At 37.5% G+C, this 17458-nt stretch overlaps 1 protein-coding gene across 2 annotated transcripts in view; it reads right to left on the reverse strand.

Moving 5' to 3' along the window:
- DLGAP2 (DLG associated protein 2) overlaps window positions 1-17458 on the reverse strand; it is a 466793-nt gene that overhangs the window by 35276 nt on the left and 414059 nt on the right. For both annotated transcript variants that reach the window (XM_061989737.1, XM_061989738.1), the window contains exons 7-8: window positions 15715-15862; window positions 11964-12183 (exon numbers count right to left, since the gene is read on the reverse strand). In XM_061989737.1, the coding sequence (XP_061845721.1) occupies window positions 11964-12183; window positions 15715-15862 (368 nt within the window). The remainder of the gene's footprint in view (window positions 1-11963; window positions 12184-15714; window positions 15863-17458) is intronic.

Here is a 17458-nt window from a genome sequence, read left to right on the forward strand (position 1 = left end):
TATTCAAACCTTGCAAAAATAGTCATCAAAACTGTCATACTGTGCCTGAAATTCAAGAGAAAATGTTGTTTTAAATTATCTTTTAAAATTAAATATTGGATAGATTTTCCTCAAGTATAATCTAAGAGATACTTTAATTATTAATCTATCTTCCAGCTTATTCCTTTTTGTCATTCAGCCCTCCACAGTGAATCTTACACAGCAAAGGGACCAGGTAGTTTTTCAGTAAAGAGTCTTTTTGAGCTTGGATACCCATGGAAAGAATCTTTTTTCTTACTTTCCAGATTAAGCAGTAAGAAACAGTGATATAGTCACAGTGGTATTTTAGTGAGCTATCTTCTTGAAAAGACTGCTTACACTCAGATGAGTTTTATCAGCATAGTTTATATAATAAACTGCATTTTATTTAAACTATGTAACCCAAAGCATTGTCTGGGTGGTAGGTATCCTCCTAACCTTTTTTCCTCGTGGGTCATTTTACATTATTATATTTAGGTAAACCTGGATATTTCTTACAGCCTGAAGTCAGATGTTAATCGACGGTTCACATTACCATAGTCCATGGGAGAAAAATGCTGCATTCATTCTGTGTCAGTTTTTGAATTTGGGGTCTTTTAGTAGCAATGAATTACGTCATACCTTCAAAACAGTATTTGAGGACTATACATGGGAATCCATCTCACCTCACATTAGTCACTTAAAAACCGTCACCCAAGTCTAAGTTAGTTGCCAGTTCTCTTTTAGAATTACTGGCAGAAAAATATGCAGTTCTGGGGGCAATTCTCACCCATCTCAGATGTTTATTTCACCAGGAAATGAATCATCCTATGCAGGTGCCTACTTTTCTCTGTCAACCATAAAAAGAAGCAAGGACAACCAGCCCAGATCAGGAAATCTAATTTTGAAATGCTTAAGGGGGTGAGATAAACTCCAGCCAAAAGCTCTGTCCCTGTGATTGGTAGGACTCCGGTATCCACTGGGATGCAACCTCTCCCACCTTGCATTACCTGTGCTCATTGTAAAGGTGGGAACTTCATTCCCCTTGCTCCACATTCCCTGTGAGCTGGATGTTAAAGCAAGCCTGCATGGAATTTGCCTGCAATAGTGACTGAATCCTAATTTCCTACTCCTCGATACCTTCTGTCAGAGTTACTACATAGCAACTAGTAACAGCTTGATCTAAGCTACCTTTGTAGCTCCACAGAGCTATTAAGACAAACCTGCCCAGTTTCTGTAGATTTTAAATTAATTGCAGTTTTAAGCACCAGACGAGATCGTGCTGTTGAGGCTGTTGATGTTAAAGTCAGTGGAATTAGACCAGTTCACACAAACTTAGGATCTGGACTACTATCATAACATATTCTTGATATAGGCAAGGTTTTGCTTCTTATATATGACTTGTTAAGAGTTTATCGAAGTAGGATGTCACTGAGATAACGTGTCATGTATAAAATGCTTTTTTTAAAGCAGCATCTGGTTTTGACATCTCTCTGTTATACAGTACTTGTGAAAAGAAGACTGAAATCATTAGCATAACATGTAACCTCACTGAGAATTTACTGAGGTAAGGCAAAATTACTGAATGAGTTTTGGTTTTCTAAAAATGTGTATGTGCATCAGATTAGACTCAATAAGCAGAGCAGATACTTTAGGCTTAACTTCTGAACATCTATCTGATTTTGTACAGGAAACTAATAATTAAGAGGAAATGTGACCACTCAATTTGAAAAAAGATGGAGTCTAAGTACATGCTACAGTGTCTCAGGAGGAGAAGAGTATAAAAGGAATTACTGTAATCAAGTCATTCACTGCATAAGTTGTTACCTCCATATTGAGAAAACTTAGATCTGTAGGCAGCCCATGTTACATAAACGAAAAAAATCTGTTTTGACAGTGTAATTAATGTTAGTCTCAAAACAGAAATGCTAATCAAACAAGACATCAAGATCAGAAACTGTAAGCCTTTGCCAAAATTAAAAGAGATGTGGGCAACACAAACCTCATGGATTGCTGATGGACTAGTTACAAAAGGTTCTTATTTTAGATCGGTTAATTAGTGAGAAATTATAGCCTAACCAGCATCCTGTCGATGGCAAGGCAAAAGTGCTGACAGCTGTTTTGCTCATCTGAACAGCTTCTATGTGCCTCTAAAATCCTGAAGTTGCATTAACAAACACTGTCTCAGTTTTTTGGTTGCAGGATGGAAAAATGTACCTTCATCTGTACTCCATTCACAGAATGTATGTGTGGCTTTTCAGGAATACAGATTACATCTGTCACATCATCAAAACAGTAAGAGACAAAGAAAAAAGAGCTCCAAAAGCTAAGAGTCACTCTTGTGAGGTTACTTCTTTCACATCAAAATAAAATAGAAAATATGAAAACGTTTTTCAGCAGAATCAAACCAATATTGCTGTAATATTGTACTTAAAAAAAAATCCCTTTTTTACTTCCCACATACCTTTATTACTCAATTTCCATCTGCCTCTTAAACCCACTCACATACATATTATGTAGGCTTATCATTGATTTCGTGTATATTTTCTAGTCTTATTCTTACAGTAGCTACCTGCAGCTTGTGATTTTCTTTAACTTACAGTAAAGAATTCCAAACTGAATAGGACAAGAAGAATAGTTTGCTCAGTGAACCTTAAGGAAGTGCTGCATGGTAGAATAACTTTAACAGTGTGTTATGCTAACAGTCCTACATTAAAGGATTTAAACAATTGCAAAATATTTTAATGAAAGATGGATAACTTCAAATCATTCTTTTAATCCACAGAGAGTTACAAGTCTGGACACAACCTCAGAGGGTGCTTATGAGGTTGGTAACAATACAGGCAACAGTCAAAACAAGAAATCATTCTTCCTAAGATGCAGATGGAGTCAGTATTTCTGTCAAAAACTGGTCAGAAAGCTACTTGCAGACTGCCAACTCTGTATTTTGGTGCAGCAAATGGTGCTGCTAGGTTTGAGCTTTCAAACCTGAAAGTCAGAGCATGGCTCTCAGTTATCTGTTTTCTGTGGAACTAGGATTTAATCTCTAGTTTCATCCTATAACGCAGATTGAATGGGCCTGACTTCTACCTCTGATTTATAAAAATAAGATAGATATACTATGTCATCATTGTAGACTATTTTTATAGGCAAGAGAGAGAATTAGGGATGTCGAGAAGACAACTTCTTTCAAAACAGTTACAAGTATTAAAGGAGATATATCACATTTCATAGACTATTATAGAACATTAATATGACTGCCTTTGACAGCCACATTTTAGATATAGCTACTAGGTGAGATGAACTTTTATAACTGAAGTGATACTTTTTTTTCAATTAGAGAAGGAAACAAAGAGTAGAAATATATGCATTTTTCTGGACAGAACAAAAGGTTCACTTGTGTTCAATACAACAAAAAAGAAATGCATATAAAAATCACGAGTCATTGACATGTCCTTGATAGTCTGTTCTCAGTCTCAGAAAATGAAGTGATAGGTTACTCACTTCAGACTCACCATCTTCCCATCATCTTGCGATGTCCTCTCACTGCCCGTGTGCATTAGTAATGAGTTGCTTGGATTGCTCTGGTATTTGTGGCTTACTATGTGTGTATTTTAATGGACTATATACCGAGACGAAACCTTGGCCTTATAGTGAGTATAGAGTGTGTTGCTAAGTATTGGGGTGCTCAAAGGTGAGCATAAGACATTTCGGTGTAGATAGGCATTTGTTGGCTCTCGGTGCACAATAGAATCCATACACTGTATTCAGTCTGAGTCAAACTCACCAAAACACTGGCATCTAATATCTTTTTAGAGGGTCCTAGACCTTTCTGCCTAGCCTACAGCTTCTTGTCTGGGAGGATGCAATTCTCTTGTAAGTCCTGTGTGGACATCTCAAATGGTACTAGCCAATTATCTTTGAACTGAATTTGAATTTGTTGTCATGAGAACTTAGACAACTACTTTTCATGAAAGCATTTATGCTTAGATGATGTGACCTGCTGGCAAATCCCATACCATTAAACTAAATTGACTGGCCAAAGGCTAATGCTGTCTGGTTATTCCCTAGGAATGTCACCAAGTACACCATCTTTATTTTTTCTGACCCTCTGGAAAAAGCTTTCAAGTAATGTTTTAATTATCAGATTTTCCAGTTGCCCTTCTATGGTACATCTCAGTTTGAATGAATTTCTTGACCCAGAAATGGAAACTTAAGTACAAGATTATTTTGACAAAACTCCATTTCAGAGAAGTGAAAATAGAAGATGCGAGCTGAGAAGAGTATGGCAGAGATGGGCAAGCATCTCTAGAGGTGTATTACATTAATAAAACAGAGAATTTTGTGTCATTAAAACTAAAGTTAATTGTAAAAGTTTTTCTCTTCTGTGCTTCTCGACTCAAACATTGATACAACTTAATTTAAATAATGAAGAACTTGCTTTGCCTCTACCTTCAGATATCTCTGTTATTGGAAAGGATTTGGGTGGCAGCTGCCCACTAGCATTCTGTTCTCCTGGAAAAGGCAATTTTGCAAGTTAAAAATAACATCCATCCAGAAGTACATTTGTAAGTGGCAAACATTAATCAAAATGTCCTTGTCATAAGGCAGTACAGTAGCAAAAGCACCTGAACTCACCCCTTTAAATGCCTGACAATACATTTTTGGAATGAGCTTTATTATCCAACGTACATTCTAGGAGTAGAAGAGTCCTTATGGAAGCGAGATCTGAGCTGCTGTAAAGTAGTTTATTGTTATTTTGAAGTGCAGCTCTCTTTCTTCACACACACCCTCTAGTGGCCCCCGTGCCTTTGCTAGGACCCACAGGAGAAGAATTCCCCTGTGGTTGCACACACAGTTTTTTGAAGGGATGTTTCACTGTAAAGAGCTAGAGAAGAACACAGCTCACTCCCCTGAAAAGCATACTGAAAGCGTAACAAACCTAAGAGACAGTTTGTCAACAAGCAAAACTGGGTTGACTTCAAGAGAGTTATGCTTAGTTACATTAACTGATGGGCTGAGGTTCTGATGGATCAAATATTACAGTTGAGATAGAAAAAAATAGCATCAGAATGCAATCAAAATGTTGTCTCTGTACCTAGCACAGAAAGTATTGTAATTCCAGTCCACACATCATCATTATGGCTCTTGACATATATGCCTTCAACAAAAACTAGGACTGAATATATATGCAGAATTTCTGAGAACAATCCTTAGAGGCTTTTTAAAAATTATTATTTGCAGAGGAACACAGAAGGAGAAGCACTGACAGGAGAGGCGCTTGCCTTCTTTTTCACTACAAGCACTATGAACTTGTGCTTCCAGGCTTACCCATCCTGTGTGCTTCCCACAGCTGCACGGACTCATCTGAGAACAAAACCCTCAAGTAATCTCAAGCTAAATTGCTGGGATGAGATTTAGCTCTGCTACTGTTAGCTTCTATCGTGTCAGGAAGGCTTCAAACACCTGAGCAGTGAATCACCTTCCTTGAGTGTGGGTTTTTTTTTTTTTCTTTCTTATACATTTCTTTTCTTCCTTGTAATATGATCCAGAAAATGAAGCTGAGAAAAATCTGTGAAAACTGATCCCACAGAACAGCTTTGAAGCCAAATTCTGCCAGGGAAAGAAGCACGGGTGTCCTTTTTAATAGAAGAAGAACCAGCTGTCTGGCAAATCTAATAGGTTATGGAGGAATTATGTCAAGCACAGACAGCAGGAGCAAGGGAGAAACACTCATTACACAATTTTTAAACTAACCATAGATGGAAGGCAGTCACTTTATTTTTTAGCTTTGTGTCTGTAGATCATCTGTATCAAGGAGAGTGAGAATTATGAAAACCTCCTGGCTACTGCTCCAAATGTTTTCATGCTTCATCAGCTTGAAGAGGCTGGGTGGACAGGCAGCCCCGATTAGCACAGCCTTACTCCATCTCAGGGAATCCCAGACTTATGAACAGTTGCAATGACCCCTTGGCCATCCTCTCTTGAACTCCTTGAACCAAAGGGCTTGTGTCACCTTCATCCCATTGACTCCCTGGGTCTACTCTACCACACAGAGCAGCTATTAAACAGCAGTGTCTGCATAGCAGCAGAACTCTAATATATTTAAAAGAATTAAAGACTAATTATTCCCCCCAGATACAGTTGGAGCAATGAAAATGGTGTGTGTGTATCCAAGTGTAGAACTGGGCTCATCATTTGTTAGTGTAGGATTTAGTCTCACTGTATAGACAGATAAGTTGGCATAACATCAAAATATTAACTCACGATCCCCAAGTGCTCCCACACATATATGGGATGTTTCCTGCAGAGAATTAAGAGTGCCAGAAAATTCCATGGAGCTCCAACAGTAACTAAGCAAAATGAACAGGCAAATTCTAATAGAGAAAACAGTCTTCTGTATCTTATTTATATCTTATAAAAACTTAAGGTTTTGTGGTTTCAAACATACTTGTTACGGATACCACTGCTAGCTATTACTTAGCAATGGATACCAGTAAAAAACTCTACGACTCAGAAATTATCCTATATTACTTCTATAGAGAGAACAGAAATTGTGGAGGTGTTACTTCATACATATATTTTCCCCCATTTGGCTGGGCCTGCCTAGCCACAGTGCAACGGATTAAGAAGATCCAAGCAACCACTTGGATGAAGTATCTCAATCTTGAGAAAATAGAAGAAAACCACACATTTATTGATCATAAACCATTTTTTTTAGGATCTGGGGAGTGTGTATTTCCAATTTTTATATTTATATACATTTGTAATATCCACTCCAAGTCTTCTCTCTGAGTAGTCTCAGCTTTCATCTTTTTCCACAGGGGAGAAATGCTCAAGAACCTTTTTTTTTCTTAGTAAACCTTCACTGAACTCCATTAGCTCAATTTGCAGCGCCACCATGACTTTACCTGCCCTTGGTATTCTCCTATCTTGGAAAAAACAAACCCAAAAGAATAACTACTGTCATTAGTACTCAAATAGCAAATAGAGAATTGGGCCTTTTGGAGACTGCAAGGGTAGCTGTGCTATGGAACAGTACAACACCTTGATGAAATATATTCTCAAGCCTTTATGTCTGTAGGTACATGACCATGCAATCCATTTACTGGCGATGAGAATTTTGTGGATGAATATCAAACATCTGCTCTAAGAAGTCACCCTACACAGCCTCTTATTTAAAAAATGGAAAGTTGAAAATAGCTTTAAGTCAGAAGAAAGGAAACCTGTAATTCCTCAGGCATTCTGAGTAATCATATGAGCTGTAATTGAAAACTCCCTCATGCAATGTGACCTTGCTTGAATTAATTGGTTTTGAAATTAGTGCTCAATAGTTCAGAAATGGTGGAATTCTCTGAAGTTTACTTATTGTAAACAGAGTCCTAATGCCTCAGAAAATAAAATGGACAAAAGACGGTCCCCTACTTCTCATCTTTTTCAGTGGACTCTTTAGTAAGCATGACTTTAGTAGAGCTACCTATTAAAAGCGAGATAAAAGGAGGTATGTATACAACCCATCTTACATAATTTGCATTATGCTACATTTCTAGACAAATGAAATCATTGTAATGCAGTGCACTGTCCACTTAAGATTAGTAACTGTATCCCCTGAAATTAGCAATGCTTCATGCTATGATTCTCACAAGATTAACTGAAAACCTTGAAGTGGAAGAAGTGATCTTTGACTGATAAGATCAGACAGAAAACCAGGCTGCTTTTACGTACAGTGACCCAATCTCATTGTGCTGAAGTCCATAGCTGGACTTTTTTTTTTGGTCATTAATCCACTCATAAAAAAATACAGCTGCAGCACCAAATAACTTGGGTTAGGGTAAAATGTGAAGCAATTTTAAGAAATCTAAGCTGATGCTCCCTTTTATTCACCATCCTAAAAGCTGAAGAACTTAACTAAGGCCACTCAGTGTCTGTTGCTGGAGAAGGATTTCATATCTCTGAGCGGAACGATTCAACTCCACATTATAGGACATTTAGTCTTTTATGTTGTATCTGTTTCTTCTTGCATACTAAAGCAATAGTAACTTGGTAGATATCCTACCTGATGGACAAGTGTCCTGAGCAGTGGGCTAGAGTGGCACTATCTCAATAAAGGTGAAAGTGTTATGTATAATGTATAATAGTGCCATCAGGAGAAAGAGAGTGTGCCCTCCACATCTGAACACATGATAATCTGGTGTTCAAGATATCCTGCGTGGGCAGAGGTGCAAGTACCAAATTGCCTTTTTGACTTTAACATGTTTTTCTGCTTCACATCAGGTACCTTCCATATCATTGTAACATTGTAAGCAAGTATTTCTGCAGTCATGGTAAAATCAAATATCAACAGGAAAATCTGGGAGGAAACATCCTGAAATATTCTATAACATATGGAGTATGTAATGTACAGGCCTCTCTCTACATACTGGACATTTAACAAAGATAAATTGACCCTCTCAGGCAAAGGGGAAATAACCAGGGAATGGGTAAGACCTTCCAGACATCCTTATTGGTTATGTTTCGTAGTACAATCCAGTGTTGTATTAGGGTTTTCAGCAAGGCAACCTAGGTATTGTAGGTGAGATAACTGCAGCACATCTTCCAGTCCAATGCACTGTGTCACCTAACAGGACTATACAGTCAGGATTCCCTATGCACTGAGTTGGTGGTGACATAGCTCTGATACCTCAGGCAGCTCTCCCTGCAGCATGCTGCTATGCTACCTAGACCTTGCCAGGAAGGAGTCTTCCAAGCTGACAGAGTAGTATATATATATACTAGCAGATATACTTAGGCAATAGGGACTCGAGTTGATACTACCTGGAAAAGTGACCCAGATTTTATGAACTCTTCCTGAAATCTGAAGCATTGCTTGCAAGAGTAGCAAAGATATAAGGCAGTAGTGGTTAGGATGACTACTGCACCCTGACTTCCCATTCAGTAAATTACATGTTGTCTGTGATGGAGGGACGAGGTGGGAGGCAGCAGCAGCTGGAATTGTATTTTCTCAGCTGTACATCTGACAGCTGCAACTGGATACAGTTCAGAGACAGAAAGCATATGCTGTCATTCAGGGCTTTTAACATGAAATATTTTTTTACTGGGTTCATTATCTCTTTACACAGCGAAGCAGGACAGCTACAAATGCCCTAACCACAATGAAATATGAGTCTAAGCAGGGGTCATAGAGTCCAGTTAACACTGTTCCAGCAATGCTGGCTGCCTCCTCTGCATTGTCACTTGCCTCATTCATTACCTCGAGCAACAGGTGAAGCCCCGTGTCTTGTCACACAGTCTCCATCAGAAGTGGAGAAGCCTGGTTCCATAAATAAACTATGGGAGTCCGTGTGAAAGTCATGGGTCCATTGGTGGTATCATGGTCCATAGATATTACCAATCAGGCTTTCTTTGTAAAGTTGTATACATTTAAGAACAGCTAGTTACTGGAAGTCCTTTCTCCATCTATTAGAAAACCTCCTTACAGTCTATCAATAGTGTCCCACATAATACTGATTATAGTTGGCAACCTTCTTCCTTTCTGAAAGATGTCAATACGTGCAGGAAGACTTTGAGAAATTGCATGCTGTAAATGTATCTGCTGTAATTTTACAGCTGAACTCATAGATCAAATATTACAATTTCATTCTAGATTTACATTTATTTACATTACTTAATTTTCAGCCTCTATGTTATGATTTAAATAATTAAATGCAATGCCTGTTAATTTTCTAAGAAATTGCTTTAGTTTTGTTTTTTTTTTTTCTTCCAAAAGAGTTTATTGCATCAGAAGCAAAAAATGAATGAATGTAATATAATTTTCCTAAGAATTCAAAAGACTGAATTGGAACTGAAGCCTGTTGTGAAACTTTGACCTTTTTGATATTTATTTGAATTAAGCCAGTATGTCAAATATCTGCCAACACCATGTTCACATTTCAGACAACTGTTTCTTTTAGAATTTTCAGAGAGGTAATTAAAAAAAAAATAATGATATGAGATGAAACATCTCCTTCCAAAGTGACAGGGGCCAAAGAGCAAAATATGGAAGAGTTATCTCTAGGGTTTTAAAAACAACTTCTTTGGCAATTTGGAATTTTCAACTAATAGTGAATCACATAACCCTTACTGTCATTGTATTCCGATAAATATTTCTAATTTGAATATTTTTCTTACATGGAAGCTGAGGACAAACTTGCTCAGTGGTACACAGATAAGATTTTGAGTACAGAACCACGCTCAGAACTGTGTGCAGTCTATAGACCTGGAAACAGTTTTGGTTAAGGAAAATGTCTAAAATAATATTTTTGCTCCACGATGTCAATATCACCTCACCACAGCAAAGCAGAAAGACAACCTACTTGGGCAAGAAAATCCATGTGATAAATCATTTCCAAGATGAGGGAGAAGCCATGTATGAAACAAAGGTTAAAGTTTTCAAATCCACAGTATTTAACCAGCAGACTGCTAATCAATGCAAAACACTTTTCAGAAGTATGAAAACACTGAGATTTAAACATTTCTGCTGCTAAACTGGTAATTTTGCCTGAAACACAGTCCATTGCTCAGCTTTGTTGCTCTAGAGAAAGTAAAATAAATTCCTTTCAGTGAGAATTTTTGAGCACATAAACTCAAGACAGTTTAGGTCAAAAACAATCAACTTTGAAACCAAAGTAATTCTGAAAGTATCCCAATTCAGTACCTGGAGTCAGACAACAAAATAAGTATTTAGTTCTGACTTTTACTATGGAAGGCTTCTTCGTAATAATCACACAGCATTATATGGCAAAGATGAAAATTAGTCTCTGAGGTAGCAATAAAAATCTCATTTTACATCATGATAGCATCTCTATTAAATAAAGGATGGAAATATTCCTAGAGGCGTCACTGTGAGCCTCAACTTCTGCTTTTACACCAAGTTATATATAGCAATTAAAACACTATGCTTAAGATAAAATAACATTTTACGCTACTTCTGGAATGCAAATCTATGTTATTCAACCTCAGCTTACTTCCTTTCTAAGCTCCCACTGTTCTGTTATACAACAGATGTGTCAAGCAAGTAATTTAGAAAGTATATTTGCATAGTACATTTTGAGCTCTATTTTTACCTTTTGTAGATGGGTAGCCTGAATTGCAATTTAATAGCATGTGGCAAGGACAATAGCTTAATTAGGAAATGACATCAACATATTTGGAAACATAAAAGTGAATTTGGATCACTTAACAAAGAATACGTATTTGTTATAGATTTCATTTTAATAATTTAACCGCTATCTGTGCAATCTTTTCTCCACCACTACTAAATGCTAATATTCTAAAGTGAATAAAGCTATCATCTTTGCTAAGCAACTAGTAAGAGAAAAGAAAGTCACCAGAAGAATGTTAAAAGATCCTAAAAGTGAATTGTATAACAATGAATGTTAATGTTTATTCACTAGTAATAGCAGGTGTGTGAAGCTTAGCATAATGTTTGTGGTTCAGTATACTGAAACAACTTGGTTACACCTTTTCTAAAAGTAATTAATTCCCTGTTAATTGCCTGTAAGTGTGTAGACCAAATATTTAAAATCTTATTTCTCTTTCTTGCGTTACGTTAAGGACTTAAATTAAAATCAGTTCAACTGATCTCATTTAGACGACCAATTACTTGATAGATAAAACCATCTAAATGTCTAATGATGCCTAAATGATACCATTTGCACTTGCATTTTTATATTTACACCTGGATAACTGTATGTATGGGAAATCGAGGTCAAAGGTCCAGGTCCATGATACTGTGGTTGCAGGACTTGCCCCAGAAGGAGCTTATTCTAAACTGAAGCCACAACAGTACAGTGTTACAAACCTCAGAACACTGTTTTCAAATATTACCACCACACAGGGAAATTGTTTCCAGTGTCAAACATCCTTTTACAAAACATGATATATTTTTACATGCGGAACAGTGAATGGGTTAGTGTAGGTTTCCTTACCTGTGGTTGACCTGATAGTTGAGGTGATGTTGGAAGATGCCATCGCAGGTATACATTCATCATCTTGGGAATAGCCTGCCTGAATGGCACGCAAGTAACTGTGGCTTCTTGTTCGGAAACATCCAGGGAGGTCAAGGGCATCCATTGCCTGAGCTTCAACTTCACTAAACACTGATTCACACACCGATTCAAATTGCCCATTAACCTCTGCTTCACTCATCTGGATAAACAACAACAATGCATTTGATTTTTGACTTGCTTTTTTGTGATCATCACGGCCTCAACATCTCAAATGGACACCTGTACATTGATGAAGAACTGTTTTAGCAAATAGTTAAAATTTAGTAATCCCTTCTGATCACATACACATTTTTTTAACTAGTATTAGCTGTTCATATGCATATAGTAAGTACATTACACATATCATACAATTAATTTTACATTTAATGTCTTTTGGCACATTCAGAGGACTGTAAATACATGATTTAATGGTAACCAACATGGTCACTCTGTTCTGGTGAAATCCTTGTCATGCCAGGACAGGAGGACAGAAATCAGCTGTACTACTATTAGCCCTTAAAAGGTGAGGGTGGATTGCCTGGGTTCCTTACTTATCAACAAAGTTACTACTCATTAAGCCTGCATGGCACGTTGTTATCTTTCTCTCACTGTATAGGGGCTCAAAGAAGTATCTCATACTTGAAGATGTGTAAGTTCAGGGGAGGTGATGCTTCTGAAAGGTTTGAGAATTACTGCATTTGAAGTTGTGTCCAATGAAGCCTGGGAAAAAATAAGCATTATCTAAACAGACTGAAAAGCAGTCAGATGAGAAAGTCACGCTTGGACCACCTTTAGCTCATTTGCTAGTTAACTGGGTTAGTTGTTCAACTACAGTGGGAAAATGAGATGCAGCCACTATTGCTGCCTTTTCATCAGCAGCATCATTTGAATTCTGACACTTTCTCCACCAAGTGTGCTGAGGAACCCTGCCTGTCAGAGCACCCTAGATGTGTGATGTGCCTAGTTGCATCTCCTCCCAGGTTGACTCCTTCAGGGATTTCAACCCCTGCTCCTGCAGGGCTTGGCAGGAGTCAGCACTTACCTGCTGACCCTGTCCCGCAAGTTGAGCGTGATGCAAAACTGCACATTTTTTTAGGCAGCTTTCCTGATAAACAGGGTTTAGCTATGCTTGCCAGGCTTAGGGAATCTCTTGGTCGGTAACTGTGTATTGCAGTTTTGAAGATAAGTACCTAAATTCTACCTGCTAAATTTTTAATGGATTCTCTGAACATTGTAAGCATAGCTGAATAATTCAAAATTATATGTATCCAAAATCAGATTAGAAGTTTACACTGGTCAGACGAATGCATGACTTCTTGATAGTAATTTTTTAAAAACAAAAATGCTAGAAATCAGAATCAGTATAAATACCAAGTTAAATTCGTAGCATCACTAACCAGCATATCCAGTTGATACAACTTTTTCTATATGGCTGCTAAGTGCGTCTTTCATTATCACTGTTCCTAGTACATTATTCATTATGGAAATATAGAGAGTGCAAATGTTTCAAATGTTTTAGGATTTTGATTAAGTAAATAGAAATTTCATATGGAACTTCTGATGATAATGAACAACTGATATTTTAATTTCATGTAAGACATTTTGCCTACTAAATCTCTTCTGAAAGGAATTACATTACGCTTCATAAAATTTCCTTCCAATAAAGTTAAATAGACTAATGCAATCTCAGAAAGATTTTTTAAAAAAAGTTACTCTGAAATATTTTGCATACATCATTGATCAGGAAATGTATGGTAAAGTAGTCCATAAACACTTGAAATTTTAACCAGGTCTTTTAAGCTAAGGTCATTGACAATCGAAAAATAAAAGTTTTAAACCTGAAATGACCAATATTGACCATGTAACTCAGAATCTTTCATGACTCTACCCTTGGCCTATAGTGAAAAAAGAAGGATCTCATTAAAAAAAAAAAAAAGCATTAAAAACACTACAAATAATACAAAATGCTGTTATGCAGATGAGACAAGAAGATGATGGTAAAATGGAATATGAACAGGAAACAGTAAAGGTTCAGAACTTGTTATATTAATATGTCTACTTTGTGTAGTATCTATTCAATGAATTTATTACTGGTCTGGAAACAGCTGGCCTGTGAGGTAGGAAGTATGCAGTTCACACAAAACAGGATAGGTCACTGAAGACTGAAAAAGAAAGTGAGCAACTATATCCAGTAGGTTTAGTTCATTTGGTCAATTGATCAATCTACATACAAATAAAATCTATTGTGGACATCTTTCCAGGTAATGCACATTGGAAGGAAGGATTTTAACCACTGCTGAAAGCAATCAGTGATTAGGGACAGTTCAGAGAACATCTCCGTGCACAGACATAGTCAAAGAGGCAGAAGATGTTAGAATAGTTCCGTATTGTAGCATTGTTAGGTGACAGCCAACACCACTTGCTTTGAATGCAGGATCTAATTCTTTTGCAGTTCTTTCTCAAAACCAGAGTGCAATAGAAGTAGCAAACAACCAAACCAGGGAAATGAAAATCGAAGCATGGGAATGACAGAGACAAGTTTCATACGGGAACTAAGAACAATAGTGAAAGGTTTGTAAAATGACTGTTTGTTTCTATTTCTGATGTGTGATTATACCTAGATTTATCTCACATAAATTAAGGAGTTTCACTGAAGGACATTAATCAGGTGACTAGTCTCAAGTCTCTACAGTCAGTGGAGACTGTCAAGCACTTCCAGGGGTTTCTAAGCCCACTTGGGATGTGCATTGTCCTTAAATAAACTCTTTCACTCCATTAACTACAGAGGAAGCTTTAGTTGTTGTCTCAGTTAAAAGCCTCAAATGAGATGATTTGAATCGAGGCCTGAACCACTATGCAATACAAAATGAATGTGTATGAATATAGAATTATTTTAAAAAGTTTTTTTACATATCTCTTGTCCATAATTAGATACTATAACTTTAGATACCTCATTAAATGATCAAATTAAAATAAAGTAACATGTGTTTGCAAAGTGGGGAGGGCCCACTTGTCATGAAACAACACAGGGAAGAAATGTCAGGACCAATGAACATTAGAAACAGTGGAAATTTTATGTAAAGTTCTCTGCTAAACAGAACATGCATGTACTTCCTAAGGCTGCTTGTACTTCAGGCCTGATTCAGATCTCACTTCAACATGAATTAGTACTAACTAGCCAACATAAACCCAGTAGGATGAAAAATGTCTTTTCAGAAGTCCCCATACATAGAATAATTGATAGGACTTATTCTTTCACCCAAGAGGAGTGATGGATTGAGTTTAGAGATGAATCACTGCTCCTTTGGAGCATAATTATTTCAATCTATGTCTTAATCTGGCAACCCACATTTGCTGAAATCAGAGTAGATATTTTCAGAGGATGAGTATTGTAGCAGTGTGCCCCTTATGCTCAGTTTGAATTTTCTTAACATTTAAATATTTTATAGAGATTGAAATGAAAATATCAGTAGTTATATTTTTAACAAAAAATAAAGTGAAAACATAATGCTTGGCACTGTCCCCTTGCTTGAAATTTTGAACAAGGGTTACATTCCTCAGAACTTAATTACTTTGACAATTCACATCCTCAGTTTGATATTAATTATAAAGAACCCTAAAACCATTCACTAGTAACAACTCTTGCATCTGTGATTAACCTATAAGAAAAGTTATAACAAGAATTTCCCACCTGACTAACACAGCTGGCCTGACTGAGCGTGCTCACTGCTCTCATATAGCTCTGATTCCTTGAGCGAAACTTTGGGGAATTGTAGTTTGCAGTGGGATCCAGGTTGTGACCCCCAGGCACGTCACTTGCAGTTTGAAGGTAGCTCTGACTACAAAGGAAAGAGGAAGAAAAAAGGAAAGGGTGTAAAACTACAGATGGAATCAATTAGGACACTAAAGACAGTAATTTGTATGAGACTCACAAATCCATTCCCCGGGGTCCAAATCTCTTGCTATATAAAGCATCATAGATTTGTTATAGTCAAATGCCTTAGCACAAGCAGAGAATCTATCTGCAGCTTGCTACCTAGGTGACATGAAATTTTAAGTCTTTGCTGTATTTAAACATCATTAATCCTTCTGGCTACTAATGTTGAACTTTACTAAAAGAGAATGTCTAGGTCAACAGAAACAAGAACCAGAGCTCAAGCACAAACCAAAGTAACTAAAAGTCTTTCTTCATAGATAAAATCTGCTGCTTGTCATCTGGTTTTCATCAGGGTGTTAGGCATCAAGAGACCTTTTATCTTCAAAAGATTGATATATTTTCACAAAAGATCAAAATATCCCATGTTCAGCTAAAAAAACAGATTAATAAGGTACTCAGAGCAACTGCACGAAGCTCTAGAAATGCTTTTCTTACAACAGGTCTCCTAGTTTGGATGACTGGGACCTTAATACCACATTGATTCCCTTTCAGTATGCTTTCCCTACAAAGGTATTGTTAGTCTTCATGTTTTATGTTAAATATATTTATTATCTATCATTCCAGAAATAATTAAACCTAAGAAATGAACTGCTTTGAATATAAAATTGTAAAAATTGTAAGTCGCAAACAAGGTTTAGCAGAGTTCTCAGAACCTCTGAAAATCAGATCTTAGAAGTCATGTGACACTCATCCCTAGATATCAGTGCATAAATTAATTAGTGTTCCATAAAATGTTGATTTTCATGCAGTAAATGGACAGGTTTTATATTTATTCCTTAAAGGTAGTTTTAACCAAAACACAGTTTCTGGGAGCAGTAGATATGTGCCAGTAGAAGTCCTGTCAATATTGGCAATACAGCTATTTCAAGCTGAGCTGTCAGAATATGATGGGTTTGTGTGGAGCCGCTTGTGTTTGATAACAGGGGGCAGGGGCTGCAGTGCTACCCCTGTAAGCAGTTCCCAAAACTTACCCCAGCTCTAAGTCAGACCCACCCCCAGCCCGGCCAGGCCAATCTGGTGCCTGTACTATCACTATTTAAGAATGGAAACTTGTAGTGCAAGAGGAGGTGGAAAGATAGGATAAGATGGAGGTGAACACATGGATCCCACAGTAATAGAAGGAGAGAGGAGGAGCACTGGGCTGGAGACTCCCCTGTAGCCTACGGAGAGTAAGCAGCTGTTCCCCTATGATCCATGGAGGGCAATGGCAGGACTAATGGTTGCCAGCAGCTCTGGGAGAACTCTGTGTTAGAGGAAGTGAGCATAGTGGACTATGCTAGAGCAAGGTGAGTTTTGGAGACTCCACGTCAGAGGCAGTGAATGTTTTAGATGTTGACCTGGCCTGTGAGGGACCCCGTGCTGGAGCAGGGAGGGACTGGCGAGGAGTCCGTCTGCCTTGAGGAGAGACAAATGGCAGGAGCCATCAGGAACAGACAGACTGACACCCCCATTCTCTGCCTCCCTGCACCACTCAGGGCAGGAGGTAAAGACATCAGGA

This window comes from Colius striatus, chromosome 2 (genome assembly GCF_028858725.1).
Source record: "Colius striatus isolate bColStr4 chromosome 2, bColStr4.1.hap1, whole genome shotgun sequence".
In the NCBI taxonomy this organism is placed as follows: domain Eukaryota; kingdom Metazoa; phylum Chordata; class Aves; order Coliiformes; family Coliidae; genus Colius; species Colius striatus.